The sequence below is a fragment of the Macaca fascicularis genome, chromosome 7 (assembly GCF_037993035.2).
Source record: "Macaca fascicularis isolate 582-1 chromosome 7, T2T-MFA8v1.1".
NCBI lineage: Eukaryota > Metazoa > Chordata > Mammalia > Primates > Cercopithecidae > Macaca > Macaca fascicularis.
In genome coordinates this window covers 25,621,238-25,645,770 of record NC_088381.1, presented here as the reverse complement: position 1 = coordinate 25,645,770, position 24,533 = coordinate 25,621,238, and the positions used below count along the sequence as shown (strand labels likewise).

Below are 24,533 nucleotides of genomic sequence, written 5' to 3'. Positions count from 1 at the left end.
TTCATTATTATAAATAGCTTGATTTCTTGACTTACTGTCACACTTATGGATTATTTTTACCATAGGTTGATTATTCGGGGGAAAAAATATTTCAGGAACTGTATAGTAATCAAGAAGTAGCTCTTAATTTTCCTGATGAAGGAACTTTAAGCTTGCTTATCCTTATGTAAGCATCTTACAACTTGTTTTTTTTTAGAGACTTAAAAATGACATTGAGAAATGGTGGTATCCTTGGGGAAATGTTTTTTATGTACATAGTATAAAATTAATTCAATACTTACACATTGGACATCATTAGAAAATAATATGTTAATATTAAGATAAACTAAAAATTTCTTCCTCTTTTTAGGTTTTGGAACTTGAAGGTGAAAAAGGAGAATGGGGATTTAAAGCACTGAAACAAATGATTAAGATTAACTTCAAGTTGGTAAGATTTGTTTTGAGGGGAATTAAACTAATGAAATAAATTTTTTAGGTAAAAACCTCATTACGACAAAGTACTATTATATCTACTTTTCTTAAGTACTACTTTGGGTGTGTTTTTATATTTAGTCTGCTTTGCAGTTAGAGCTATAGTAAATACTAAGTTTAAAAAAAAAAAAAGATTCCTCATAGGATACAGAAGTTTTCTATTTAAGAAAACTTATTCTTTTAGATGCATTTACAGTATTGGGCTGCTTTTTTTCCCCCCATTCTGTCACCCAGACTGAAGTGCAGTGGTGCGATCTTGGTTCACTGCAACCTCTGCCTCCTGAGTTCAAGCGATTCTCCTGCCTCAGCCTCCTGAGTAGCTGGGACTACAGGCATGTGCCACCATGCTCAGCTGGTTTTTTGTATTTTTAGTAGAGACGGGGTTTCACCATGTTAGGCAGGATGGTCTCGATCTCCTGACCTCGTGATCTGCCCGCCTCGGCCTCCGAAAGTGCTGGGATTACAGGCGTGAGCCATCATTATTAATAGATTGACTTTTCCACAAAGGATTAGTGTTTACTTTGGAGTTTTAAAATTCTCCTGTTTATTATAAAGGGTTTCTCTTCCATTGACTAAGGCCAAAACATTAGCATTATGCTTATCTCTTCTCATTGTCTCTTACCCCACAAATAATCCATTGGCAAATCCACATGGCTTTATATCCAGTATGACTACTACTTACCGTTTCTACGTCTACTACTCTGGTCCAAGGCACCGTGATTTCTTACCTGGATTATTGCGATAGCCTCTTAACTGGTCTCCTTACTTTCATCATTACCCTGCTACAGTTCTCCACAAGTAGCAGAGTGATCCTTTTACAATGTAAGTCAGATTATGCCATTCTTTTGCTCCATATCTTCTAATGGTCCCCATCTCCCTCAGTAAAATCCAGAATTCTTACCATGACCTACAAGTCCCTATGTAAGCTCATCCTTTGCTGCTGTTTTATTTGCTCCATCACTGGCCTTCTTGCTGTTCCTGAAGTCATCCCAAGCACAATCCTGTGTAAAGATTTGTACCTGCTGTTTCTTCTGCCTCAGAAGCTCTTCTCTGTTGTAACCATACAGGTTTTTTCTTCATTTGATTCAGGTGTCTGTTCAAATGGCACCGCTTATCAGGATGGCCTTCCCATGACCACCCGATATAAAATAACATTCTTCCCATCATCACTTAAATTTCTTCTTTGCTCTTCTTCTTCTTTGCATATGTCACCATGTGATCTATTATTTTTTGCCCCTCTTCACACCACCCCTCCCCCCAAGTAAGTTGTAAGCTCCATGAGAGCAGAACTTTGTTTTATCTGTTGTTATATTCTTAGAACCTATAATGCTTATAAGATGATAGGACTAGGTACAAACATGAATCTTAGATCACTAAAGGAGAAGAAGAACTTTTAAGAGAAAGATAAAATTGAAGCTCAGATTAGCAGGGAGTGAAGCAGTTGGAAGGTTCAGAAACTATGGCAAATAGAAGAATAGCTGATATGTTGCCACTTTCCTTTTCCCCTATTTTTGTATTTCCCATATGATATGTTTCCTCTTCCTCCCCATTAGCTTCTCTATCCCATCTGACTAGTACTTGTTTCCAGGTAACTTCTGCTAATCTTGTACCTCCTCTTTTTGAGGTACTCACTCTGGTATCGTTTATCTCACCTTTAATAGGAGGGGCAGTCCATGGCATCTCCTACAGAAGCTGTTCACAAAATGTTTTTGTTCATTTTTTCCCCAAAATATATCAGAATAATTGAAAACACGTTAAATGTTATTAAGTATATTGTATATTGCATTTAAATCTAGTTAAAGAATGAAAATTATCTGCATTATATTTACCCTTTCTACTCCTACTGCTCTGATACTCTCAAAACATTTCTATGTTGCCCAGAGCCCCTGTGCTTTCTTTCCATTTTTTGTTTGCAAGAATATTAAACACAAACATTTACTGTATTCAGATTAATAACTTAGAAGGCTGTGGAAGAAGCACCAAGCGTTTCAAGGAACAGAAATTTGTGATGAAGCAATCATAGTGACATTGAGGGCTGAATGTTTAACTCGTAGGTTCTGTGATTTGAGATAATACCAAGAGTCCCTATAGAAATTCGCTATTTTAATGTACTAGCAGTGGTTTCGTTTTGAATCCATTTGAACACTGTGTTACCCTTAAGACTTGGTTTTGCCATTTTACCTTGAGCAGAGTGGGAAGGAAGGAAGGGAGAGGGTTTTTTGCATTTTATGTTATTTTGTCTACCTTACCTACCTTTTGTTTGCTGTAGCAGCATCTGTGAATAAGTTAATGGTTCACAAGAGTGATTTCAGCTTCTGTACCTGCCCCTCTCGTTTTCTGATTGGACTCAGAGTAGGACCTATGTTGTGTGTAGTGATTTTAGATAGTAAAAAGTTGAAAGAGTTCACTATCAACTGCTCTGGGACCAATTTACCTACTCTTCCTTCAGTCTTTAATTATAATGTAATTGTTTTTTGAATGAGCTATAAATTATAACATAAGGAGATAAATTCAAAACTGCAACTTTTTTTTTTTTTTTTTTGAGATGAAGTCTTACTCTGTTGCTCAGGCTGGAGTGCAGTGGTGCAATCTTGGTTCACAGCATCACTGCAACCTCTGCCTCCCAGGCTCAAGCTATCCTCCTGCCTCAGCCTCCAAGTAACTGGGACTGCAGGCGCATGCCACCACACCTGACTAATTTTTGTTTTTTTTGTAAAGACGGGGTTTCACCATGTTGCTCAGGCTGGTCTCAAACTCCTGGACTTAAGCGATGCTCGTAGCCTCTCAAAGTGCTGGGATTACAGGAGTGAGCCACCAAGCCCAACCAAAAACTGTAACTTTTTGCAAAACTCCTATTTCAGTGCCAAGGTACAGCTTCAGAGTTAGGATAGTCATATTTCTCTGATTTCCCTTTTGCTACAAGATATGTACTGTAATGTGGATTTAGCAGCTCACTGACAGGATGTTACCTATCATTTACCCCACATGAAACTTTGAAACAAAAATGGTTATATATCTATATATATTTCCATAGTTCTATCCTTTTTTTTTGTCTCATCCACCTCTACTGTTTTCTTTATTGTAATTCAGTTCTTGCTTAGAAGGTTTCAGGGATTGTTCTCAAGTTTTCTAGTTCTTCATGCTGTGCCTCCGGGCAGAATATATTGTCATAAGCAAGATAATTACAACATTATTAGTTTATTCCTCACCCTAATAAATACATATGTTTAATTAGTCAAGGAAAGGAGCATTTGTATCTGCCAGTGCCTCATGTCTTTGATTAAAAAAATAGAATAGAACTCAGGAAAAAAAGATTAATAGCAGTTGCAGATTGTGAGGATTGTGGATGCAGGTTATAAGGTTAGACTCATAAATTGACTTACAGGATATACTTAGGACTGGTAAACCTCTCCCAGAATAAGTCTCAGTACGCCTTTATTTTTTAGACCGTTCTTGTTTCCTGGAACAACATCAATAGTACAAATACAAGGAATAACAACATTAACTATATCTACTGTTGAGTAGAACCTTAGATGGGGAGACTTTTCTTGATATGAAATTAGTATTGATGCTTGAAAAGATTGTTTAATTTCACATTTTCATATATAGCCAGCCAGTTATAGGGAGAAAAGAAACAAGTAACTCTTATTGCAGAGCTTCCTGAGGAAGGGATAAAATTACAGGGGAGAATATAGCTAATAACCTGCATAGCAGGTACCCAAGGCATTTGAAAACTTGGATTTTGGTCGAGTGCGGTAGCTGACACCTGTAATCCCAGCACTTTGGGAGGCCGAGGTGGGCAGATCACCTGAGATTGGGAGTTCAAGACCAGCCTGACCAATATGGAGAAACCCTGTCCCTACTAAAAAACAGATAATAATAATACAAAATTAGCCGGGTATGGTGGCACATGCCTGTAATCCCAGCTACTCGGGAGGCTGAGGCAGGAGAATCGCTTGAACCTGGGAGGCGGAGGTTGTGGCGAGCCAAGATCGTGCCATTGCACTCCAGCCTGGACAACAAAAGCGAAACTCCGTCTCAAAAAAAAAAGAAAAAACTTGGATTTTATTTGTGTGTTTTGGCTTACGAATATTTTAGTAGGTTTTATGATTTAAATATGTTGTACAATGACAACTTCTGAAATTTGGAAAATTTAGCAGTTGTACTTGTTTTATAAGCTAACTTTATACATTTGGTTTGAGTAATCTAGTCATTTCAAATTTAAGATAATGTTTATAATGTTCCTGTCATACATAGTTCCTCTTTTACAAAACTATATTAGGAACTATATGAACTACATTTAATTATGTAGCAGTGTATTCTATAACCTTAATCATGTGTACATATTTTAGTACCTAAATTTGCATCTGATAATTCATTTTTCTTTTCTCACAGACAAACTTTCCAGAAATGATGAATAGATATAAACAGCTATTGACCTATATTCGGAGTGCAGTCACAAGAAATTATTCTGAAAAATCCATTAATTCTATTCTTGATTATATCTCTACTTCTAAACAGGTTAGACTCAATTTTCCCCTCTTAGCGCTGTCAGTGTGTTTATTATTTATAGTAAGGGCTTTGTTCTTTACAAATGAAAAGACCTAGAACTTCTATTTAAGTAGTTATGCTAGTTATTAGTGTGCTTTAAAAATGATAAGTACTATTTTCCTGGTTATATAACTGATTATATAGTAGTAAAAGGTAATAACTCCAGCTTGATCTCTTTAAATAATTGCTTCAGATACTAAAATCTGTAAACAACTTTTCAGCCTTTTGTTAGACTCCTATACAGTTGCTACCACGGGTCCTTCTAGTGAACTCCATTAACACTTCAGCTAGCCATTCCGAGGTGTTAAATACACTGAATCACAGGTTATTTGTATGGATTTGGTTATATTAAAATCTTTGAGAAGTGCCTGTGCTCTTATCAGTTAGTGTTTGGCATTACTCAACAGGTGCTCAGTAAATGCTTCTGCAAAGGATGGGTGGATAATGAAAGAAGAGCTACTGATGAAAGAAACTAAAGAAGGTATTGGGAGTGATAGTGCTTTCATTATGAGTCTAGATTTTGGTTGTTAAGAAAACCAATGATTATTTTATATATTTTTTTGCAAGATAATTTTTAATTGGGTCATTTGGTCTTATCCTTGTAAGCAGTATAGTCCTCAGTTTTAGTTTTTCATCCTTGTACTCTGTGATATTTGGGTACAAGATATAGTCTGTATATCATTTAGTATTTCTTAGAATATTTGATATTTTTTGTACTCATGATCAAAGAATGTTCAGATCAAAATCAGCCTCATTTAATGTCTTTTCTAGTAGATGTCATTTTTTTCAGGCAGTTTCTACTCTTTATATTTAAATTTTATGTAATGCAAATAGAGGAAGGTAAACTTACATGTTTTGTTAGAATATTAACACTTAACGACACTAATTCTAGAGTTGTTATATATCGTGGAGCTTTCCTAAAGTGGGGAAATGTTTTCCAACTCTTAAAAACGAGTGTCATCAAAACATATTTGGTACACTGTTTATAAATACTATGCCAGTAATTGGAGCAAGGAGAGGGAATCGAGTGATTTTGAAACTTCAGGACTGCATGCTCTGTGTGCTGTTATATGTAAGGTTTTTGTCTTTTGAAAGTAACAACAGATACTGGGTGGGCGGTACTCAGTTCTATTCAATATGCCATCAGTAGTCACGCATAAACAGATGGTGTTTTCTGAAAATGTGAAATTTTCCTGCTCTTACAGTCCTCTTCTTGACCCAGTTAAGCAGAGAATTAGATATTCAAACAAAGGCAAAGCCAGAAGTAGGGGGAAGAGGGTGGGCAAGGGAACTTAACAAGATGTAAAACAAATAATGATTTCCATGAAAAAATGCCACACAGATTGGTGAATTGGTGGTGATTAGACATAGCTAAAATTATACTAGACTTTTCTTTCCACACACCTCCATGGTTTACCAGTGACTTAAAAGCTATGCAGTTGAGTTACTTAGTCAGATTTATAGAAGAATTTTGAGGGAAGGAGCTTATTTGTTTCTTCACCAGCATGCTTAGTGTTTGCCACATTGTAGGCTCCAGATAAGGGTTGAGTGAATAAGATATACACTGTTAGTAACAATACAACTAGTTCTATGTACATTTCATTTACTGCTGTTAATATGAAATGAGTGGCTGATCTGAGTGGAGTGGTATTTACAGCTAATTGAGCACAACCAGTTACAGATAACTTTGTTCCTTCTCCACTCCTACTGCTTCACTTGACTAGCTTTTTAAAAAGTAAAATAAAATACAGAATGAATTATTAGTTTGGGAAGGACAAACGTATACTATTACAGCATGAGAACTTACCGCAGTATGTTTATATGGGGAAATATTTTCTGGGTTTTATAAAACAACCGATCATGGCACTTGTAAATTTGGTCTGTATTTTGCTTCAGTTTGTTAATTTTTTGGACTGTAGAAGACGTTCAGTAAGATACAGATAGTGTATCTTATGTGTATTAAAGTTCAAAGATGCACTTTTAGTTTGTTCAAATTAACTTTATTAACAGGTACAAATTTGCTGTTTACAATTATAGAATTCTGATTTTTTATGTCAGATGGATTTACTGCAGGAATTCTATGAAACAACACTGGAAGCTTTGAAAGATGCTAAGAATGATAGACTGTGGTTTAAGACAAACACAAAGGTAAAAATTATAATTACTTACACTTTTCTTTTGAAAAGTGGGTGGGTGTTTTTAATAAAGTCTCCTGAAGATACACATCTTCTGTTGAAATCTTGATTTTAATAAGTTTGCTTTCTTGCAGCTTGGAAAATTATATTTAGAACGTGAGGAATATGGAAAGCTTCAAAAAATTTTACGCCAGTTACATCAGTCCTGCCAGGTAGCTTTCCCTTATTTTTTTCTGAATATTTCTTCATAATAAAAGTATAATGAATAATTATATTCAAAATATTGTTTAGGGATGTTTTTGTTTAAGCATTATCCCAAAAATAATAATTATATTCAAAATATTGTTTAGGGATGTTTTTGTTTAAGCATTATCCCAAAAATAAAATTTAGAAAATAAGTTATAAAATTACCTTTTTTTTTTCTTTTTTTTTTGAGAGAGGGTCTAGCTCTGTCACCCAGGCTGGAGAGTGCAGTGGCGCAATCTTGGCTCACTGCAACCTCTGCCTGCTGGGCTGAAGCAGTCTTCCCACCTCAGCCTCCTAAGTAGCTGGGACTACAAGCGCACACCACCATGCCCAGCTAATTTTTTGTATTTTTTTGTAGAGGTGGGGTTTTGCCGTGTTGCCCAGACTGGTCTTGAACTCCTGAGCTCACGCGATCCACCCACCTCAGCCACCCAAAGTACTGGGATTACAAGCGTGAGCCACCATGCCTGGCCCCTCAATCTTTATTCTTTGTGTAATGAGGTACCAAGTATCAATAAACAAACAGGCCTGTTGTAATACTTGACTATTATATTGATATGTAGTTACATACCCTATGAAAACAGAGCCAGGATATTATAAGCATGTGTAATAAAGATATTTTTATATTCCGATTTATATGAATCCTAGCAGCATTGTCCAACAGAACTTTAAGTGATACTGGGAATGTTCTATATCTGTTGTCCAATATGGTAGCACCAGCTATGTGTAGCTATCAAGCATTTGAAGTACGGCTAGTGTGACAGGTACTGAGTTCTTTATTTTCTGTAATTAATTACTTTAAATTTGAAAAGCCATATAGTCAGGACAGAATGGCTCTATAACTTTTTAACCAGGCTTTCATTTTATATTCCCTGTTTTGTCTTAACCAAATACATCATTTAATACTAGTTTAAATTGAATGTGGAAATACTGCTTTAAGTATTTTTAAACTCTTCCAGTGCCATGTACTATTTTTTTTCCAACCCCTCCCCACCCCCGCCACCATGTAGTAGTATTTAAATGATATATGTGTCATTTCTGTGAATGGGAGAAATGATCAAGAGACTGTTCTAAATGAATCACCTGCAGATACTCAATAGTTTTGTAAAGCGGATTAGTCACTTAGGAATGATTTCTTGTCTACACATTGTTAGGATGCTTTAGTCTGATTCATAATCAACTGGAGGTTCAGTTCCCTGTGAAATGGAAATGTTGGAGCAGCCATCTCTGAATGATGGAGGGTCTTTCAGTATGTATATAAGGAATTTGAGAAAATCCTTTGAAGAAGTTTTGCTTTAAGAACGTAAGAAAAATGCTATCAGGGTGGTAAATAGCATTATATTACTTAGTACTTTGGTGGAAGTATGTTCAGGGAAAGATTAAGGATACTCTAGATGTATAAATTGTTTTGTATATTGTATGTTTTACTCTGGTTATGATTCATTAGTGAATAATTAAACAGAATTTTAAGTTTGAAGACCCAATAAACAATAAATTTTGGCTTAGTGTGTGTCAGTGTGAGATATTTATGAATATCTTACTGCTGATCATATTGCTATTTTTCATGGCCCACATTTCGTGGGCTGTTGGTCAACTTTAAAGGCATGCTCAAATGCCAGCACCTTTTTGTGATTCGTGTGACGTCCTCCAGGAAAGTTAGTCCCTGTTTCATTCTCCTAGGCACTTGGTTTATGCTTCACCTAGTCATTGTCTTTTATATTGTAATTTATCTACTGACAGATTAATCTTCTACTAGAGTGTGAACTTTTTGAGACCAAGAACCTTGGGGTTTTTAACTTTGTATTTCCCCATGATAGACCAAGCGCCTGGCAGGTGGAAGGGACTTAGGAAGGGCTTTTTACTTGAATAAGTGGTTCTAAAGCAGTTGTGAAGATTTGGGGAAGACAATAATAAATCTCCTAGGTAAAAACATAAACATTAAAACATTTCATACATACAGCAGTCCCCCCACCCCTTATCCACAGTTTGCATTCCTCAATTTCAGTTTCGTGTGGTCAACTTATTTCCTGTGGTCTGAAAATAAGATATGTTGAGGGAGAGAGAGATCACATTCACATAACTTTTACAGTATATTATTATGTGTTCTATTTTATGATCAGTTATTGTTAATGTCTTACTGTACTTGATTTATAAATTAAACTTAATCATAGGTATGTATGTACAGTAAGTTTTCACTTAACATTGTTAATAGGTTCTTAGAAACTGTGATTTAATGTTGTTTTGTTCAACACCACATTGATGAGGGGAAAAATGATTTCATTGTACATTGTTTTGCTTAAGGTCATGGTTTCCAAGAACCTATCGACAGTGTTGAATGAGGACTTACTATATAGGAAAAAACATAGTACTATACATAGTTTCAGACATCCACTGGAGGTCTTAGAATAAGGAAGGACTACTGTACAAAAAACCTTTGGCTACTTTTTCCTTATCTAATAACTAAAAAGTGGAAAGGATGTGTTAGTTTCTTTTTGGCCATTACAAGTGGCATTCTTAGTACTGTAACTTCCAATTAAAACTTGTGTTGCCTTTCCACATGGAAATAGTATTATAAATGTAAGATTTCCAGGCTAATGCAAGTAAGAATTACTGTCTGAATTCTCTCTTGTCTAAAGTTAAGTATTTGCTTTCCTAGACTGATGATGGAGAAGATGATCTGAAAAAAGGTACACAGTTATTAGAAATATATGCTTTGGAAATTCAAATGTACACAGCACAGAAAAATAACAAAAAACTTAAAGCACTCTATGAACAGTCACTTCACATCAAGTCTGCCATCCCTCATCCACTGATTATGGGAGTTATCAGAGGCAAGTTTGGTTTGGAGAGGGTGGGCAGTGGCATGGGGAAATATCAAAGTGTTTAATTAAACTCTTGCTTTTTAGAACTTCAGTGTATACCTTGAGGCCAGTACTCTTCAAGTTATAGAATTTAAAAACTGAGAGGCACTGAAATAGTTTTCATTTGGCCTTTATGAGGTGGTCAATCTTGTTATTACAGAATGAAAATGTCCTATTTTCTCGTGTCTTATTCTTCACAGAATGTGGTGGTAAAATGCACTTGAGAGAAGGTGAATTTGAAAAGGCACACACTGATTTTTTTGAAGCCTTCAAGAATTATGATGAATCTGGAAGTCCAAGACGAACCACTTGCTTAAAATATTTGGTCTTAGCAAATATGCTTATGAAATCGGGAATAAATCCATTTGACTCACAGGAGGTACGTGTGTTTTAATTGTTAATTTCTCTTATCAGCTATCTGGAAATAAATGTTACTTCTTTTTTTAAAATGTTATTTCTTTGTACATGTTAATTTTTTTCTTTACTGTGTTTAGGCCAAGCCGTACAAAAATGATCCAGAAATTTTAGCAATGACGAATTTAGTAAGGTAAGATTTTATATTTCAGTTAAGGTAAATTTCCTTAAAGCAGTTCATAAAGGAGCGAGAGATAAAACTTTTCAGAACTCAGTTGATATTCAACATTTGCCCTTTTGTATTTTCTTAGAAAAGTTTGCAGAATTTTTATTTTCTGAAGTTATTTACATGCTGTTTTCTGTAGCCACAAGATTTTATAAAGCATTCACTACTTAGTTTTCCTATTATCTGTGTGTGTGTCTGTCTGTCTGCGCACACACACATGCACCTGCGTCTTTCAGTGGAAAATTGATTGTGGATGTCTTAAAATGTTATTTCACAATAGTACTGCCTATACCTCTCTTAATCCAAAATGAAATTATGAACTAGTCCAAGATGAGTCAGGAATTTTCAGTAAGACAAGACGGCATAAGCATATTTCTTTACTCATATATTTTCTCAATGACAAGATGGAAGTATTTTTAAAAATGTTTACAATGGATAATTTTCTGAGGTGGAATGTGGGGTGGCAGAAGGGTCGTACTGGTAAGAAACCCAAGATTTATTGAATGACTCGTAATGATGGTTAACCACTGAAGAACCTACCATAGTCAATTAATATTCAACAAAATTATGGAAGATAAGACCAAAGAAAAAATCTAGAAGAAAAGGCCCATTTTTGCAAAAGGAAATTAGTGAGTAAGAGAAACTTTCCTCCAGGCATAGAATAAATGGAACCCAGGGTTTTTGTGGGTTTTATTCATTAAAAAAGTATAAGAAATTTACCAAGTTTCTTCAGGTCTTTTATTTTAAGTTGTACAGCTGAGTTTTACCACAGCTGGAAAAATGTAGTTAGGGACATAAAGCAGGGCTTTTTTTTTTTTCCCAGATATATGTAAATAATTTAGGTGACCAGAAGTTCTATTTATAGTACTTTTTCATTGAACAGAAAATACTATTAGACTGCAAATTATGGGTCACCTACATATAAATTGTATGTACTTGGAGAAAATAACTTATTTCATGATATTAAAGTTCCTGTGTAAAATGTCCTCATTTAACTTTTAAACCTTAATTTTGGCTGCAAAAAAAAAAAATAAAAGGGTTTTTTTTAGAGGGACTAAGAACAGTTGGGAATTAAAAACCTTAACTTACCTCTTTAAATCAGTTTCTTTATTGTTTACTACTTTATTTTAAATTGGTTGTTGAATTAGGTTACTTTTAATTATGATGCTTTTAATAAAGATGAAGAAAACTTCATCTTTATTTCAGGTAGTTTATTTCATTCACATTTGGTCACATTAACTAAGAACCAAAGTTGTTTATAATGTTAAATTGCTGAGCAGCAATTTAGAAAGAAATATTGAGGAAAAGCTTTACCCTAGACATTTATATTTTATATAAATTAAATTGGCTAAGTACATTAAAATTGGTTAAAGGACTGATTTATCAGAACTTTATCTGACTTACATCAGAATATATAATGATATTTATATATTTATTATATCCAACTACTCCAGTGAAGCCACTGTATTGGAACTCAAAACTTATTTTAATGGTAAATTTTGACCCACATGATGTGACCCATGGTGTCCCACAATTTTGTGTAAGATGTTTTTTTTTAAAAACCCCGCTTAAGAAATGGAAGAATGTTTTAGTTAAAATACGTATGTATACAAATATAAATGTTTATGCAAGTGTTTTCAATGTTTGAATATGTCCTCCTATATAGTATATTACAGCAGTGTATTTGGGGTGGGTAAGAAAGTAATGCTTCCTAATTTTATCTTCCTAGTCAGTTGCCAGGAGACTAGAGGAAAATAATTCCTGTTGAAGCACTTGAATCACCTGCCCCTAACATGAAGTTACATTGGGACCCAACAGATGGAAGCACTAGCAGAGGGCGTGCAGAATAGCTGATGATACATATAAAGCAGACAGTGGTGCCATATCCAGAAGGTTGGATTCTTCCTTCTCAGCACCTTTAGCAATCCCCATAGAGCTTTACAGAATTATTTCAATAGGAGATACTAGATACCTCAGAGAATTATGACTATAAATCAGCCTTTGGCCTTCTGCAACAGGGGATTCCATCACTCTTGACTTTGTGTGTACACCTAGTTGGCACTAATTATCTGCCACTGATGTCTCTGCTTTATAGCTCAGTGGGATTTTAAGGTTAGAGAGATTTGAGAAATGTTCCTTTTGAAAATTTTGACAGTTGCTGGTAGCTTTCTAGAATATAAAAGTTAGGAAGCTGCATTTTCTGAATAACCTACACAGAGGATATACTTTCTTATTTGAAAGACACGGCTACACCTGTTCATGTAGTAGTGTACATGAAACCCGGTTCCTTTCATTATGAACAATTGGGAATTAAATGCACAATTTCATTTGGAAACATCAAACATTAAATAGTCGTTAAATGTTTTATTGCCAACTTTTAACAAAAGTAAGATATTGAAGTGATTTTAATTAACTATGTATGAATATAGTGTATAACCCCAAAAGAAGATTTGTTTAATCTTTCTTTTAAAAAACCGAAAGCATGAAAAGGAAATTTATATTTTTTTGGCAGAAGGATATGTGTGCTTGTTTAACTCTGATTTCCGTGACAGAAAGTATAACATTATTTAGATTTTTGCATATGAAAATTGAGAAACAGGCTCTTTGAATTATCTGATTTAATACATAACTACTTCATGTTTGACATAATTTACACTTTTTATTTTTCTATTAGTGCCTATCAGAATAATGACATCACTGAATTTGAAAAGATTCTAAAAACAAATCACAGCAACATCATGGATGATCCTTTCATAAGAGAACACATCGAAGGTATGTTCTTTCTGCCAACTGGATTCTATTACTTTCTTTGCTACTGTCAAACAAATGCTTCTTAATGAAGCTGCATGGCATTAAGCTGTTTTTCTTCTGTCTATTGCAAAGTATAGATATGTTTCTAAATGCTGTCATTGGATGGGATATTCCTCAAAATTATGAAGCTGTTTAAAGAAATTAGCCAATTTCATATTAATATAGTCAAGTTTACATATAATGTCCATTTTGTTTAAGGTAACTGTCCCTTTTTTAAAAAATCTAATATAGATGCTGTTGCATGTTTATTATTGATGCTTAGGTTCAAAGTTAATTTTTAGGGTTTATTTTTGACAACAAAAGTTTTGAAAATATCCTGCTATAGATAATGCTCAGATGTATGTACTGTGAAAGATAAGGTAACATTGTGAAGGTTTCATACCAGTAAGTGAATGAGGTTTTTAGCAAGTTATGTTGAATTACCAAAGACTACAATCATCTCTTTGTTCTTGAACCTCTTTTATAGCTCCAATTTTCCCACCTATTATGGAGCTATTTGAAGGTTTTTAAATGACCATTTGGAACTAAATTTCAGATGCATCAGAAGTAATGTTCGGTTGTTCCCCATCTTCCTTTCTCTTTTAATCAACAGACATTTGAAAAGTTCTTGCATGAACCTAGAATGATACTGCAGTTTATAGATATAGAAAAATGTAGAATCTTTGTACATGAATTTCAACCTGGTTTTAAAAAATTTTAAGACAAAACTGGAGGAAATTGTAAACGCATTATATGAAATATAGTACTCTAGGTTTTGAGAGAGTCTGAAACAAGGATCTTGGCTGGCTGATATAAATCAGAGCTTCTTAAAGTATGTTAACTGTTGAGGACAAAGTAGTGTAATATTGAGAAGGCAAGATGATATTTTAGTAGACTGTCAACATCAACAAAATCAAGGAGGTGGGAACAAGAAGTTATGGAATAGGCAGCAATTGATCATACTGTGCATCCATTGACCCAGGTATTTTAAAATCTAAACACTTTATATCCTTGCCAAGCAGGAAAATGTATTTTGAGAAGATAATTAAGGTACATAATGATTCATAAAGATATCATACAAACTTAAATAAAATGTTACTTTAATTTTTTGTCTTTCAGAGCTTTTGCGAAACATCAGAACACAAGTGCTTATAAAATTAATTAAGCCTTACACAAGAATACATATTCCTTTTATTTCTAAGGTACTTACATTCATGGATTTTAATGGTGTTTATAATTTATAGTTATAAATGCAGTATACCAGTGTTCCATTTATGAGTCCCTCTAACTTGGTAACATTTTATTATAATTAAATTTTTTAAATTAAACATAAGGGCTTTACTTTTAATTTTTTATTTATTTTTATTTATTTTTTAAGAGACAGGGTCTTGCTGTATAGCCCAGGCTGGAGTACAATGTCTGTTCACAGACACAGTGTGGCACACTATAGTCTTGAACTCCTGACCTCAGGCAATCCTCCTACGTCAGCCTCCTGAGTAGCTGGGACTGGGCTTTACTTTTAATGTGAATTTTTCTGTTTTCTTGGCGTAAATTGAGTTAACAGAAAAGAACCTTAACATTGTAACAAAGAAATTAGGGATCACTAAATTTCTTTTTAAAGATTCTTTCACCCTCAGAGAAAATTTGTAGGGGAGAGTAGTCGCTAAAATGTATAATTGATGAAGGATTAACTTCAACCACAATAAAATTGTTGTAGGAATATACTTCAGAAGTTAAAAATTTAAGTCTTCATCAGACCTGTGTTCTTGGAGATATTTTGAAGTGGTAATGTAATATGTTTAAAAATCTTCTCTTCACTAATTTTCCTTTAAGTGATAGAAATGAATTAAAATTAGAATGATTATGTAAAATTATGAAGTCTTTAAAGTGTTAATTAGTATATAACAAGTCTTTTGTCTTAGGAGTTAAACATAGATGTAGCTGATGTGGAGAGCTTGCTGGTGCAGTGCATATTGGATAAGTAAGTACTTTACTATTTCTTATCACAAAATGTTTGGTACCATAAGTTTTGAATAATAGTGACAAAGGTAGCAATTGGATTATTGATTATTCATAAAAAGCACCCTTGTATTATGGTTTTCTATTAGAAGAGATATATATGTATGTGTGATGGTTTTTGATGAATGGACATATTAAACACATCTCAGAAAAAGTTCTAAATCATTTTTTCAGAAGAATTTCTTATTATATACAGCCAAAGAATTATTTAATGAATAGTATTTGTATATGTTTTTAAGTATAGGGTATGTGGTACATAACATTTTTGAAATTACATCTTTCTTAAAAACAGTACAGTGCTTAAAGCTTCACAGGTGATATTTGCCTTTGATTAATTGGATAAATCTATGCCTCATGGTTCTTTCAGTGAAACTGATGAAAAATATCTGAAATCTGATTTCTATCTGGAGTTTGAATAACACAGTGAAGTTAAAACTAACACTGAACTCATTTAATGTAGGCAGCTGCTTTTTTTTTTTTTTTTTTTTGCATTTGTTGATACTATATTTTATGAAACATTAGTCCAGAAACTGTGCTTGATGAAAGTCTTTTGTAGACACATCTTATTTATTTATTTCTAGCACTATTCATGGCCGAATTGATCAAGTCAACCAACTCCTTGAACTGGATCATCAGAAGAGGGGTGGTGCACGATATACTGCACTAGATAAATGGACCAACCAACTAAATTCTCTCAACCAGGCTGTAGTCAGTAAACTGGCTTAACAGAGAACAAGCTTTTACAGACGTCCTTAAGGCAACAGTGCAGAGATGTAATCCTTAAAAGAACTGGGAATGGCAAAACTACTGTCGGTTGATGTGTCCTGAAAATTATTGGAGTTATGGCAGAAGTGCTTTTTTGATCAACTGGTTTGTGTTTTGCTGCTGCATTTATCCCAAGAAAAACAGCTTTAATCTCCAGAAGAAAACCAAAATACCATGGGATTTATGCTGTATTGACATCTTGCCCTAAACATACAACATCATAGTAATTTGTCATGGGCAACATGACCAGAGAGAAGATTTTTGTCATGATTTTAAATACACTGACACGCTACTGTTGGTTAAATTTAAACATGTTTTACCTGCAGAAATTCTCTCACAAATAACCTGCAATAACTTGAAATGCATACCCTTTTGAACACTTCCTTTTCTCATGTATAAATTAAAATGTTTGCTGCATTTTGCAAAATGTCAATTCTCTAAAAATGTGTCCGTATATTTCTGTACCTGCAGTGTAGTAAAGGTTTAGACGAAACCCCATAATTATAGTGGCATACTGTCACTTAGGTTTCAAGCAGCAAAATAAACAGTGCAGCTCAGAAATTGTAGTTTGGTTCTTGATGTGTTTTTATTACATTTGGAGTTGTTGTTTTGTTTTTTAGTACCTTCGAAATTTCAAATTATTTTATCTTCAGTTAATGATTTTAAAAAGCCTGGGGGCAAATAAGCTGGTTATTTGCTTTCAAGTTTTTAAAAGTAGTCTTTATTGATACAGTAAGGAGAACTACTTTCTAACAAAACACTTGCATAGTTATGACAGTGATGCTTTAAAGGAATAAAATTCTTTTTTTTTTAAAGAGTGATATTCCTTTTCAAAAGAATACTAACTCTCAGAATGTTCACTTTAAACAAATATGCCAGAACATAGACAGCTAAATGAATGTTACTCTGAATAGTGATCATGCTGGAAGGTTATTTCCTAATGCCAGCAATCTACCATTGCCCAAAACCTGCTGGGTTTACTCTTTTAGAATTGCATTCAAAGTTAATTTGTCACAGACACTATTAACTTTATGATTATACGTTGTTTTAAAAAATACAGTATTAGGAAGCTTGATTATTTTTAGTTACCATTATTTGGCACCAAGTGAAAGTTTCCAAAACTTCCACCTAACTTTGAGGTAATGCAGAAAGTATACAACTGTCTTTGAAAGCAATCCCAAAAGAGTTTTAAAGGTTTTTTGAGCAGTGCAGTATACTTAGGAGAATGAACTGTGGCCTTCCAAGGTAACAAACTACCTTAAAGGAACTCAGCTCATTTGAATGTATTGAGTTTTGGATGTACTTGTTTCATTTTTTAAAAAGTTCACATTATTTTATAGTGTCGAAAGGAAGAACTAAGATTAACATAATTTCTTTGGTTTTTTTATTGCTTGTTATTATGTAAAAACTGGGTGGCAGTTCAGAAGGAAGATTGTTGTAACAGAAGAGTGACAACCAAGAATTTTTTGATCATTAAATCAGATTTTATAAACAGTGGAAGGAGCATGGACTTAAAACAAGGCATGCTTATTCGGTTTTGTCAAAATTTTACGAAAATATGTGATATATATTTATACTAAAACTATATAATCCTTAGATTTAGAAAAGCAATCAGTTAATGTCTTTAGCAGACTAAAGCAGTATTAAACACAGGTACAAGTTGGAAATTGTAGAAAACGGAAAGAAAACAAAAGACAAAATGTCTATGGTAGGGAATAAAAGAGTTTAAGATATTATAAAATTATGTGTATTTTCTTCTCTTTTACATAAATCATTTGTGAAAAGTGTGCTAAACTTTTTTTACAAGAGTGATATTAATTAGGATTTATTTTTCAATATAATTTGGAGACCCTTTGTTATCCAAATAAAAATGATGAGTTTCTGTGCCTGTATTCAAATATGTATGCATGTGATAACCCTTGAAAACTAAAGCCCTTCTTAACTTTGAATTGGTGGAATTAGAATTCGAAGGATTTGAATGAAATGATTTAACCTTTATCCTCCAATTCTTGCAGTGCCCAGTTCTCCTATGCTATCTTTGCTTTGTACAATAGTGCATCTTCCACTTTCTAGAGAGAAAGCATGCACTTGTTATTCTGTGGAAAACTGGGCTAAATATATAACAGTATCCAAAGTTATACCGTAATAATTTATTGTAATTGTGTATTACGTAGCTTTGTTTACCCAGATATAGGTGCGTTCTTTTTTTTGTTAGTCATCTGTGACTTCTGTTCTGGAATACAGGTTTTTAAATATATCTTAACAGTCTGACTAACTTAAAATAATTTATTCTTCCCTTAAAACATTTTTCTGTGTTTTTGTGCATCAAATATTGTAGAGTTGAAATCTTAGAGATTGCTTATCAAAATATAAATTTAGGGGAAGTTAAAAATCGATTGGCAAATTTGTAGCATTTATTCACTGATTAAATCTTTTCCACTTTTGTGAAAACCGTACCAGTGGTTTACATCATATTGTAATGTGTTCATCTCATTTTTCTTTTTATCCCTCAACCTAGCTAAAAGTTACTGCAAAGAAGTCTTTGGCTGCCACAAGTAGATGCTGTCTACTGCAAGAGCTGGATTTCCATTACTCATTCTTGCTCTTACATTAAAGTTGTTGATTAAATACTTTTTCTCCACATCTTAATGTAACATAACTGATTTCTTTTTAAAGATGAGTATATATGTACTAAGTAATGCTCTCATTACGTGAGTCCCTTCTAACTACAGGCTGATACATCTTTCAAGAAAACTGAGAACCTAATATTTAAGTGAGGCCTGTTTTAAATGGGCTATACTGTGGGTGGTACTGTTTGTTACCTTATGTAAGACTTAGGTTTGTCTTAGACTGAAAAACTCTTATTCTTAATATTTAAAATATCCATGATGGTAGAAATTTTGTGAGAAATTTTCTTTTTTAATCAGTTTATAATTCTTCAGTAAACACAGGTATGTATACTTTTGTGGTGTCAGTGTCAGTCTACATCTATGGGTGAAGCAGTTAGTCCATAAGACAAAAAATTATTTGCCTAGTGGATTCCCTTTACCTCTTTTTAAGAAGCTCAGAGATCTGTAATCATTAATTTACTAAGGATTTTTTGAAATATTATCTTAGTCACTTTTAAACCTGAAAATTTCTCTTTTAATTTACATTGTTGAAGTGAGGCTTGAGCATACAAAACAAGTAAAACTGGGAGTTTCATTCTTCGTATGGGATTTATGACTAAATATTTCTACCATTTTGAGGAAGATAAACATTTTGAACTGAAATATATAACAAAAAATAAAAAGGAATTTGACATTTAACTATTTTGTTTCAAAGTGTTTAAGAACACTATCCAGAACAAGAGGTGGAGTATCAGGTTTCAGAATGTGACACAAAAGGCATTTGGTCTTCATTTATGTGACCAAAATTAAAATTTTCCTCCTTTTTTCTTTTTCTGGAGGGTTTCTTTTTGTTTTCATTGTTTTAGGTCCCCCCACCCTGCCCCCCGCCAAATCAGCATCCTATTTATATTTGTTTGATACGGTTTTTTTGTTTTTGTTTTTGCTTTCTTTGGAAACAGTTTCGCTCTTGTCACCCAGGCTGGAGTGCAATGGTGCAATCTCAGCTCACTGCCACCTCCACCTTCTGGATTCAAGCGATTCTCCTGCCTCAGCCTCCCGAGCAGCTGGGATTACAGGCACCTGCTAATTTTTGTATTATTAGTAGAGATGGGATTTCACCATGTTGGCCAGGCTGGTCTCGGACTCCTGACCCAGGTGATCCACCACCTTGGCCTCCCATAGTGCTGGGATTACAGGCATGAGTCACCGTGCTTGGCCTGGTACATTTTTAAGTAGGAGTTTGGCAGAAATTTCATAACGAAGACAAATCGGAGGTTCTCTTTAACTCGAGATTATTAAATTTATAGTAACTTCTTGGGCCATTAAAACTTGAGTTTAAATGCCATTTGGAGGATTTGTGTTATATTAAGCACCACAAATTTAAACTGTCAGTAGTGATTCTACATGTTTCTCAAAACACTAAAATTTAGCGTCACTTACTTGCTTTTGAATTTTAAGGAGATTTATCTTAGGTAGTGTCTCAGAAGCAACCAGTGTGTGGTTCTCTAAAATTTTACTTTTTTAGTGTCACGTATAATAATATCTAAATTACCTGTAGTAGTTAAAAAATACTATGGCATCAAAGGTATATGCCAAGTCTAACTTAAAACCCTGTGACAGGAAAAAAGAAAAAATTATTTCTTAAATACTATTTGGGGGCAACTTTGTTCCATGTTGGCAAAATTATAAGCTTTGCTCAGAATTTCCACATGAATAGCTGGCCAAAACTTTTTTGTGTGCATATGTATACATATGTAATAAGTGAAACATACTGTAGGAGTACAGAATTCATCACCAGTTTATCACAGTAATTTTCCAGTTTTCCATTTTAATATCACTTATTTCTGACACAGGCAAATGTCATATGCCATGAAAAGAATTACCATTGTACCAGTAACTTGCGTGTTATGACTAAGTTTCATGTGGAAGACTGTCCAAATTTACATAATCTAGAGTAATTTTTTAATTCTGAAGTAAGGACATTTTAAAATTAATTGCTAAAGGTTGTTTTATTGGACATCCATTTTATGGGAGTTTAGAGAGTAGAAAAAAGTAATCTCTAGCTTCATCCCATGAAGTTGTCAAAAGTTCTGGCATGCTTATTAGCAACATATTAATGCCAAGTATTGAGTATCTAATTTCTGTTAAAAATGTTTGCCTATCCCCTACTGTTTACTACAGTAATACATTTTTGTGTATCTATTTTAAATAACACTGAAGAAAATTATATTTCAAGAAATGGAGCAGTGACATGGAAAATAGAAAATTGGTTTTGCAATGTGTTACATAATTGGTTGCATTACGAATTTTCTCCCTTTTGTTTATCATAAGCTAATGTAAAAGGTAACAAATTCCTTGAGCTAACACTGGTTGGGAAGGAAGTAGTAGGTGATTAGGAATGTAACAGGATGTCTGCCTAAAATGGTCAGTTCCACCAGTTAATACTTGAGAACTGATTATATGTGCAGGATGTGTCATAAGATGCTATAAGGCTTAAATACTCAAGGGTTTTTTTACTTATCTGGAAGTGCACATTCCCTTATTGGTAATAAAAAGTACTTCATCTACTTAAGTATTTACTGTGTTACATTAGTTACAATGCCCAAGATCAGCACAGTAACTTTAAACTACAATATATATGCTTGATCAAGTACTTCAAAAATGTATACTTCTCTAAAATAGCTGTTAAATGTTTTAAGAATATTTCTCTAAAGTACTGAAAATCTTGTTCGTTTGGTTTGAAACGGTTTTAGTATTTTCCATGTTTAAGATTACCTTTTTATTAGGCTCTGAAACATTCATGAAGGAGCTGGTCTCTCCTGAGCTGTTTAATTATCTGACCTGGAACAATTCATGTTGCAAACAAATGTCTCTTAGGAATTACTCCTTCAGTATAAAATTAAATACTTTAAAGCAGGAAATTAAGCCAAGGAAAGACATGGGTAAGAAATGTTCTCTCCCAAGCTTTGTAAGCCTTGTTATGGTGCTTTAAAATGAACTATTTAAGGACTGCAACATCTAAGAAACCACTTGTGAATTTATTATGTATCCAAAAATAGTGTTCTCAGATGTAACGTTCACCTGGTGGAATGGACCACCCTAATCTCAAAGTACAGTGATAACACAATCAAACAGCTTTTGAAAGTCAAAAGAACTTTCAGACTAATAGCCGTATAACCCTATCTAAAACTAATGCCACTGCAAATTGTCATTGCAAATCCTTTGGCCTTCCAAGTTGTGGGAGTAGTAGAGGAGTGAAACAGATTAGCTACTTCTGTTTCAGCTGCATTTCATACAGCAGTGGTAGGTGGTATTATGTTGATAGTATTCACCCAGCAAGAAACTACATAAGCAATATACATCTGACATTTGAGTTATTATTTTGTGATACTTAATAGTTTTATATTCCCAACTCTCAATTTTTAGAGTAATGAATGGAATTTTTTTCTTTCTTTCCAGAAACCTATTTTAAGCTTCGGATTATGAACCCCTGTAGGTTAGTGGTCTTCACCTGAAGAAGAGTTACCTAACTCAAAAAATAAGTTTTGTGGCCAAAGTGGCTCTCTTCTGTAATCCCAGCACTGTGGGAGACCAAGGCGGGCAGATCGCTTGAGCCCAGGAGTTTGAAACCAGCAACATGGCAAAACCCTCTCTCTACAAAAAAAAAAAAAAATAGAAAAATTAGCCAGCATGATGGTGTGGGTCGCAGTGCCAGCTTATCCAGAGCTATTGTGGGAGGATCACCTGAGCCCACAGAGGTTGAGACTGCAGTGAGCCATGATCATGCCACTACAGTCCAGCCTGGGCGACAGTGAGACCTTGTCTCAAAACATTTGGGGACTAAATATAGATAATAAACTAATGTACTTTTTTGGGTAAGGTAAGGTTGGTTTGTAAAACTTAGTCACTGTCATTATTACCGTCTTTACCACCAACTGGTAGATAAGAAAGGAATTCACACATGCTAGAATACTAAAAGGGTTATATCCTTTCTCTAACCGCTCAATCTGTTGAGACAGGTGTTTATTGTGCCTACCATGTGCTAGGCACAATAAAGTTGAAGAGTACCATATGGAATAAATTATGCTTGTGCTCAAAGAGCTTAGCTGTATGGGAAGAGGCAGATACACAGTTAATTTTAGAGAAAAATTCTATCAATAGTTTATTTCACACTTGAATGAGGAAAGAAGCTGGACGTGCAGATCTAGAGGAAGAGCAGTTCAGGCAGAGGTTAAGTACATCTTCATAGGGATGGGTATCTCAGATTCAAATGAGGTAGGGTATGATGTTAAGACTTTAGAAGTGGGTGGGGACCAGATTATGTGTAGTCCTAGAGATTTTACTCTAAACACACTGGGAAGACTGGAAATTTTTTAAAAGACGATACTTGCTATTATGTGGAAAAATTACTGTATGGGGCAAGAGTGTGGGCCAGAAGAAAATAGGAGCCCATTGCTGAAGTCTGGATGAAAGATGATGGCGATTTTTGGACTAGGACGGGAGAAGTGGGTAAGATCAGGATAAGGCCAACAAGGATTTGCTTAGGGGTTGAAATTGGGAGTTATGAAGGAGAGAAGCATCCAGGATGGCTCTCGGATTTCTTACTGAGTAACTGGTAGACAGTGGTATCATTAAATGAAATGAGAAGACTAGGAAAGTTTTTTTTGGTAAAAGAAACAGTGTACTAGGAGCTTGGAAATAAATGAGAGTGGTATCAGAGAAACGAGTATTTCAAACAGGAAGTATTAATCAACTGAATGCTGCTGAGAGGTTAAATAAGGGCAGAGAAGGGCCCTAGGATTTAGCAAGATGCAAGTCTTTGGTAATGTTAATAAGCATTTTCAGTGGAATGATGGAGATATTCCAGCTCTTCTATTGAACTATCAGTAATTTCATTTAAATAATTATCCTTATTTTCTCATTATAAATTAAAGATTTTGGGGTTTTGTTGTGTTTTGTTTTTTTTTGTTTTTGTTTTTGTTTTTTTTGTTTTTGTTTTTGAGACAGAGTTTTGCTATTGTTGCCTAGGCTGGAGTGCAGTGGAATGATCTTGGCTCACTGCAACCTCTGCCTCCCGGGTTCAAACGATTCTCCTGCCTCAGCCTCCCGAGTAGCTGAGACTAGAGATGTGCACCACCACGCCCAGCTGATTTTTGTGTTTTTAGTAGAGACAGAGTTTCTCCATGTTGGCTAGGATGGTCTCGATCTCCTGACCTCGTAATCTGCCTGCCTCTGCCTCCCAAAGTGCTGGGATTATAGACGTGAGCCACTGCACCTGGCCTAAAGGTTTTTTTAAAAGTCCTTTATTTGGTTGTGGAGGTAGTAAGAATACTAAACATGAGATTTTTAAGGGTACAATAGAGTATTGTTAACTACAGGCACATTATGCAGCAGACCTCTAGAACTTTTTCATCTTGCGTAACTGACTTTATACTAATTGATTAGCAACTCCCCATTTCCCCAACCCCCAGCCCCTGGCAACCATTTTATTCTTTGCTTCAGTGAG

At 34.4% G+C, this 24,533-nt stretch overlaps 1 protein-coding gene across 4 annotated transcripts in view; it reads left to right on the top strand.

Annotated features, from left to right (window-relative positions):
- Positions 1–18,869, top strand: part of COPS2 (COP9 signalosome subunit 2) — a 31,379-nt gene extending 12,510 nt beyond the window's left edge. The window contains exons 3-13 of one of the 4 annotated variants that reach the window (XR_012414963.1): positions 350–427; positions 4,867–4,992; positions 7,081–7,170; positions 7,292–7,369; positions 10,060–10,234; positions 10,465–10,643; positions 10,759–10,811; positions 12,574–13,616; positions 14,754–14,836; positions 15,557–15,615; positions 16,235–18,310. Coding sequence is in view for 2 of the 4 variants with exons in the window: in XM_005559512.5 (XP_005559569.1) it covers positions 350–427; positions 4,867–4,992; positions 7,060–7,170; positions 7,292–7,369; positions 10,060–10,234; positions 10,465–10,643; positions 10,759–10,811; positions 13,519–13,616; positions 14,754–14,836; positions 15,557–15,615; positions 16,235–16,379 (1,185 nt within the window). In the remaining 2 variants the exon portion in view is untranslated. Of the gene's footprint in view, positions 1–349; positions 428–4,866; positions 4,993–7,059; positions 7,171–7,291; positions 7,370–10,059; positions 10,235–10,464; positions 10,644–10,758; positions 10,812–12,573; positions 13,617–14,753; positions 14,837–15,556; positions 15,616–16,234 lie in introns of all 4 variants that reach the window. The other 3 variants (XR_012414962.1, XM_005559513.5, XM_005559512.5) reach the window with 3 other exon arrangements.
- The last annotated feature ends 5,664 nt before the right edge of the window (positions 18,870–24,533 follow it).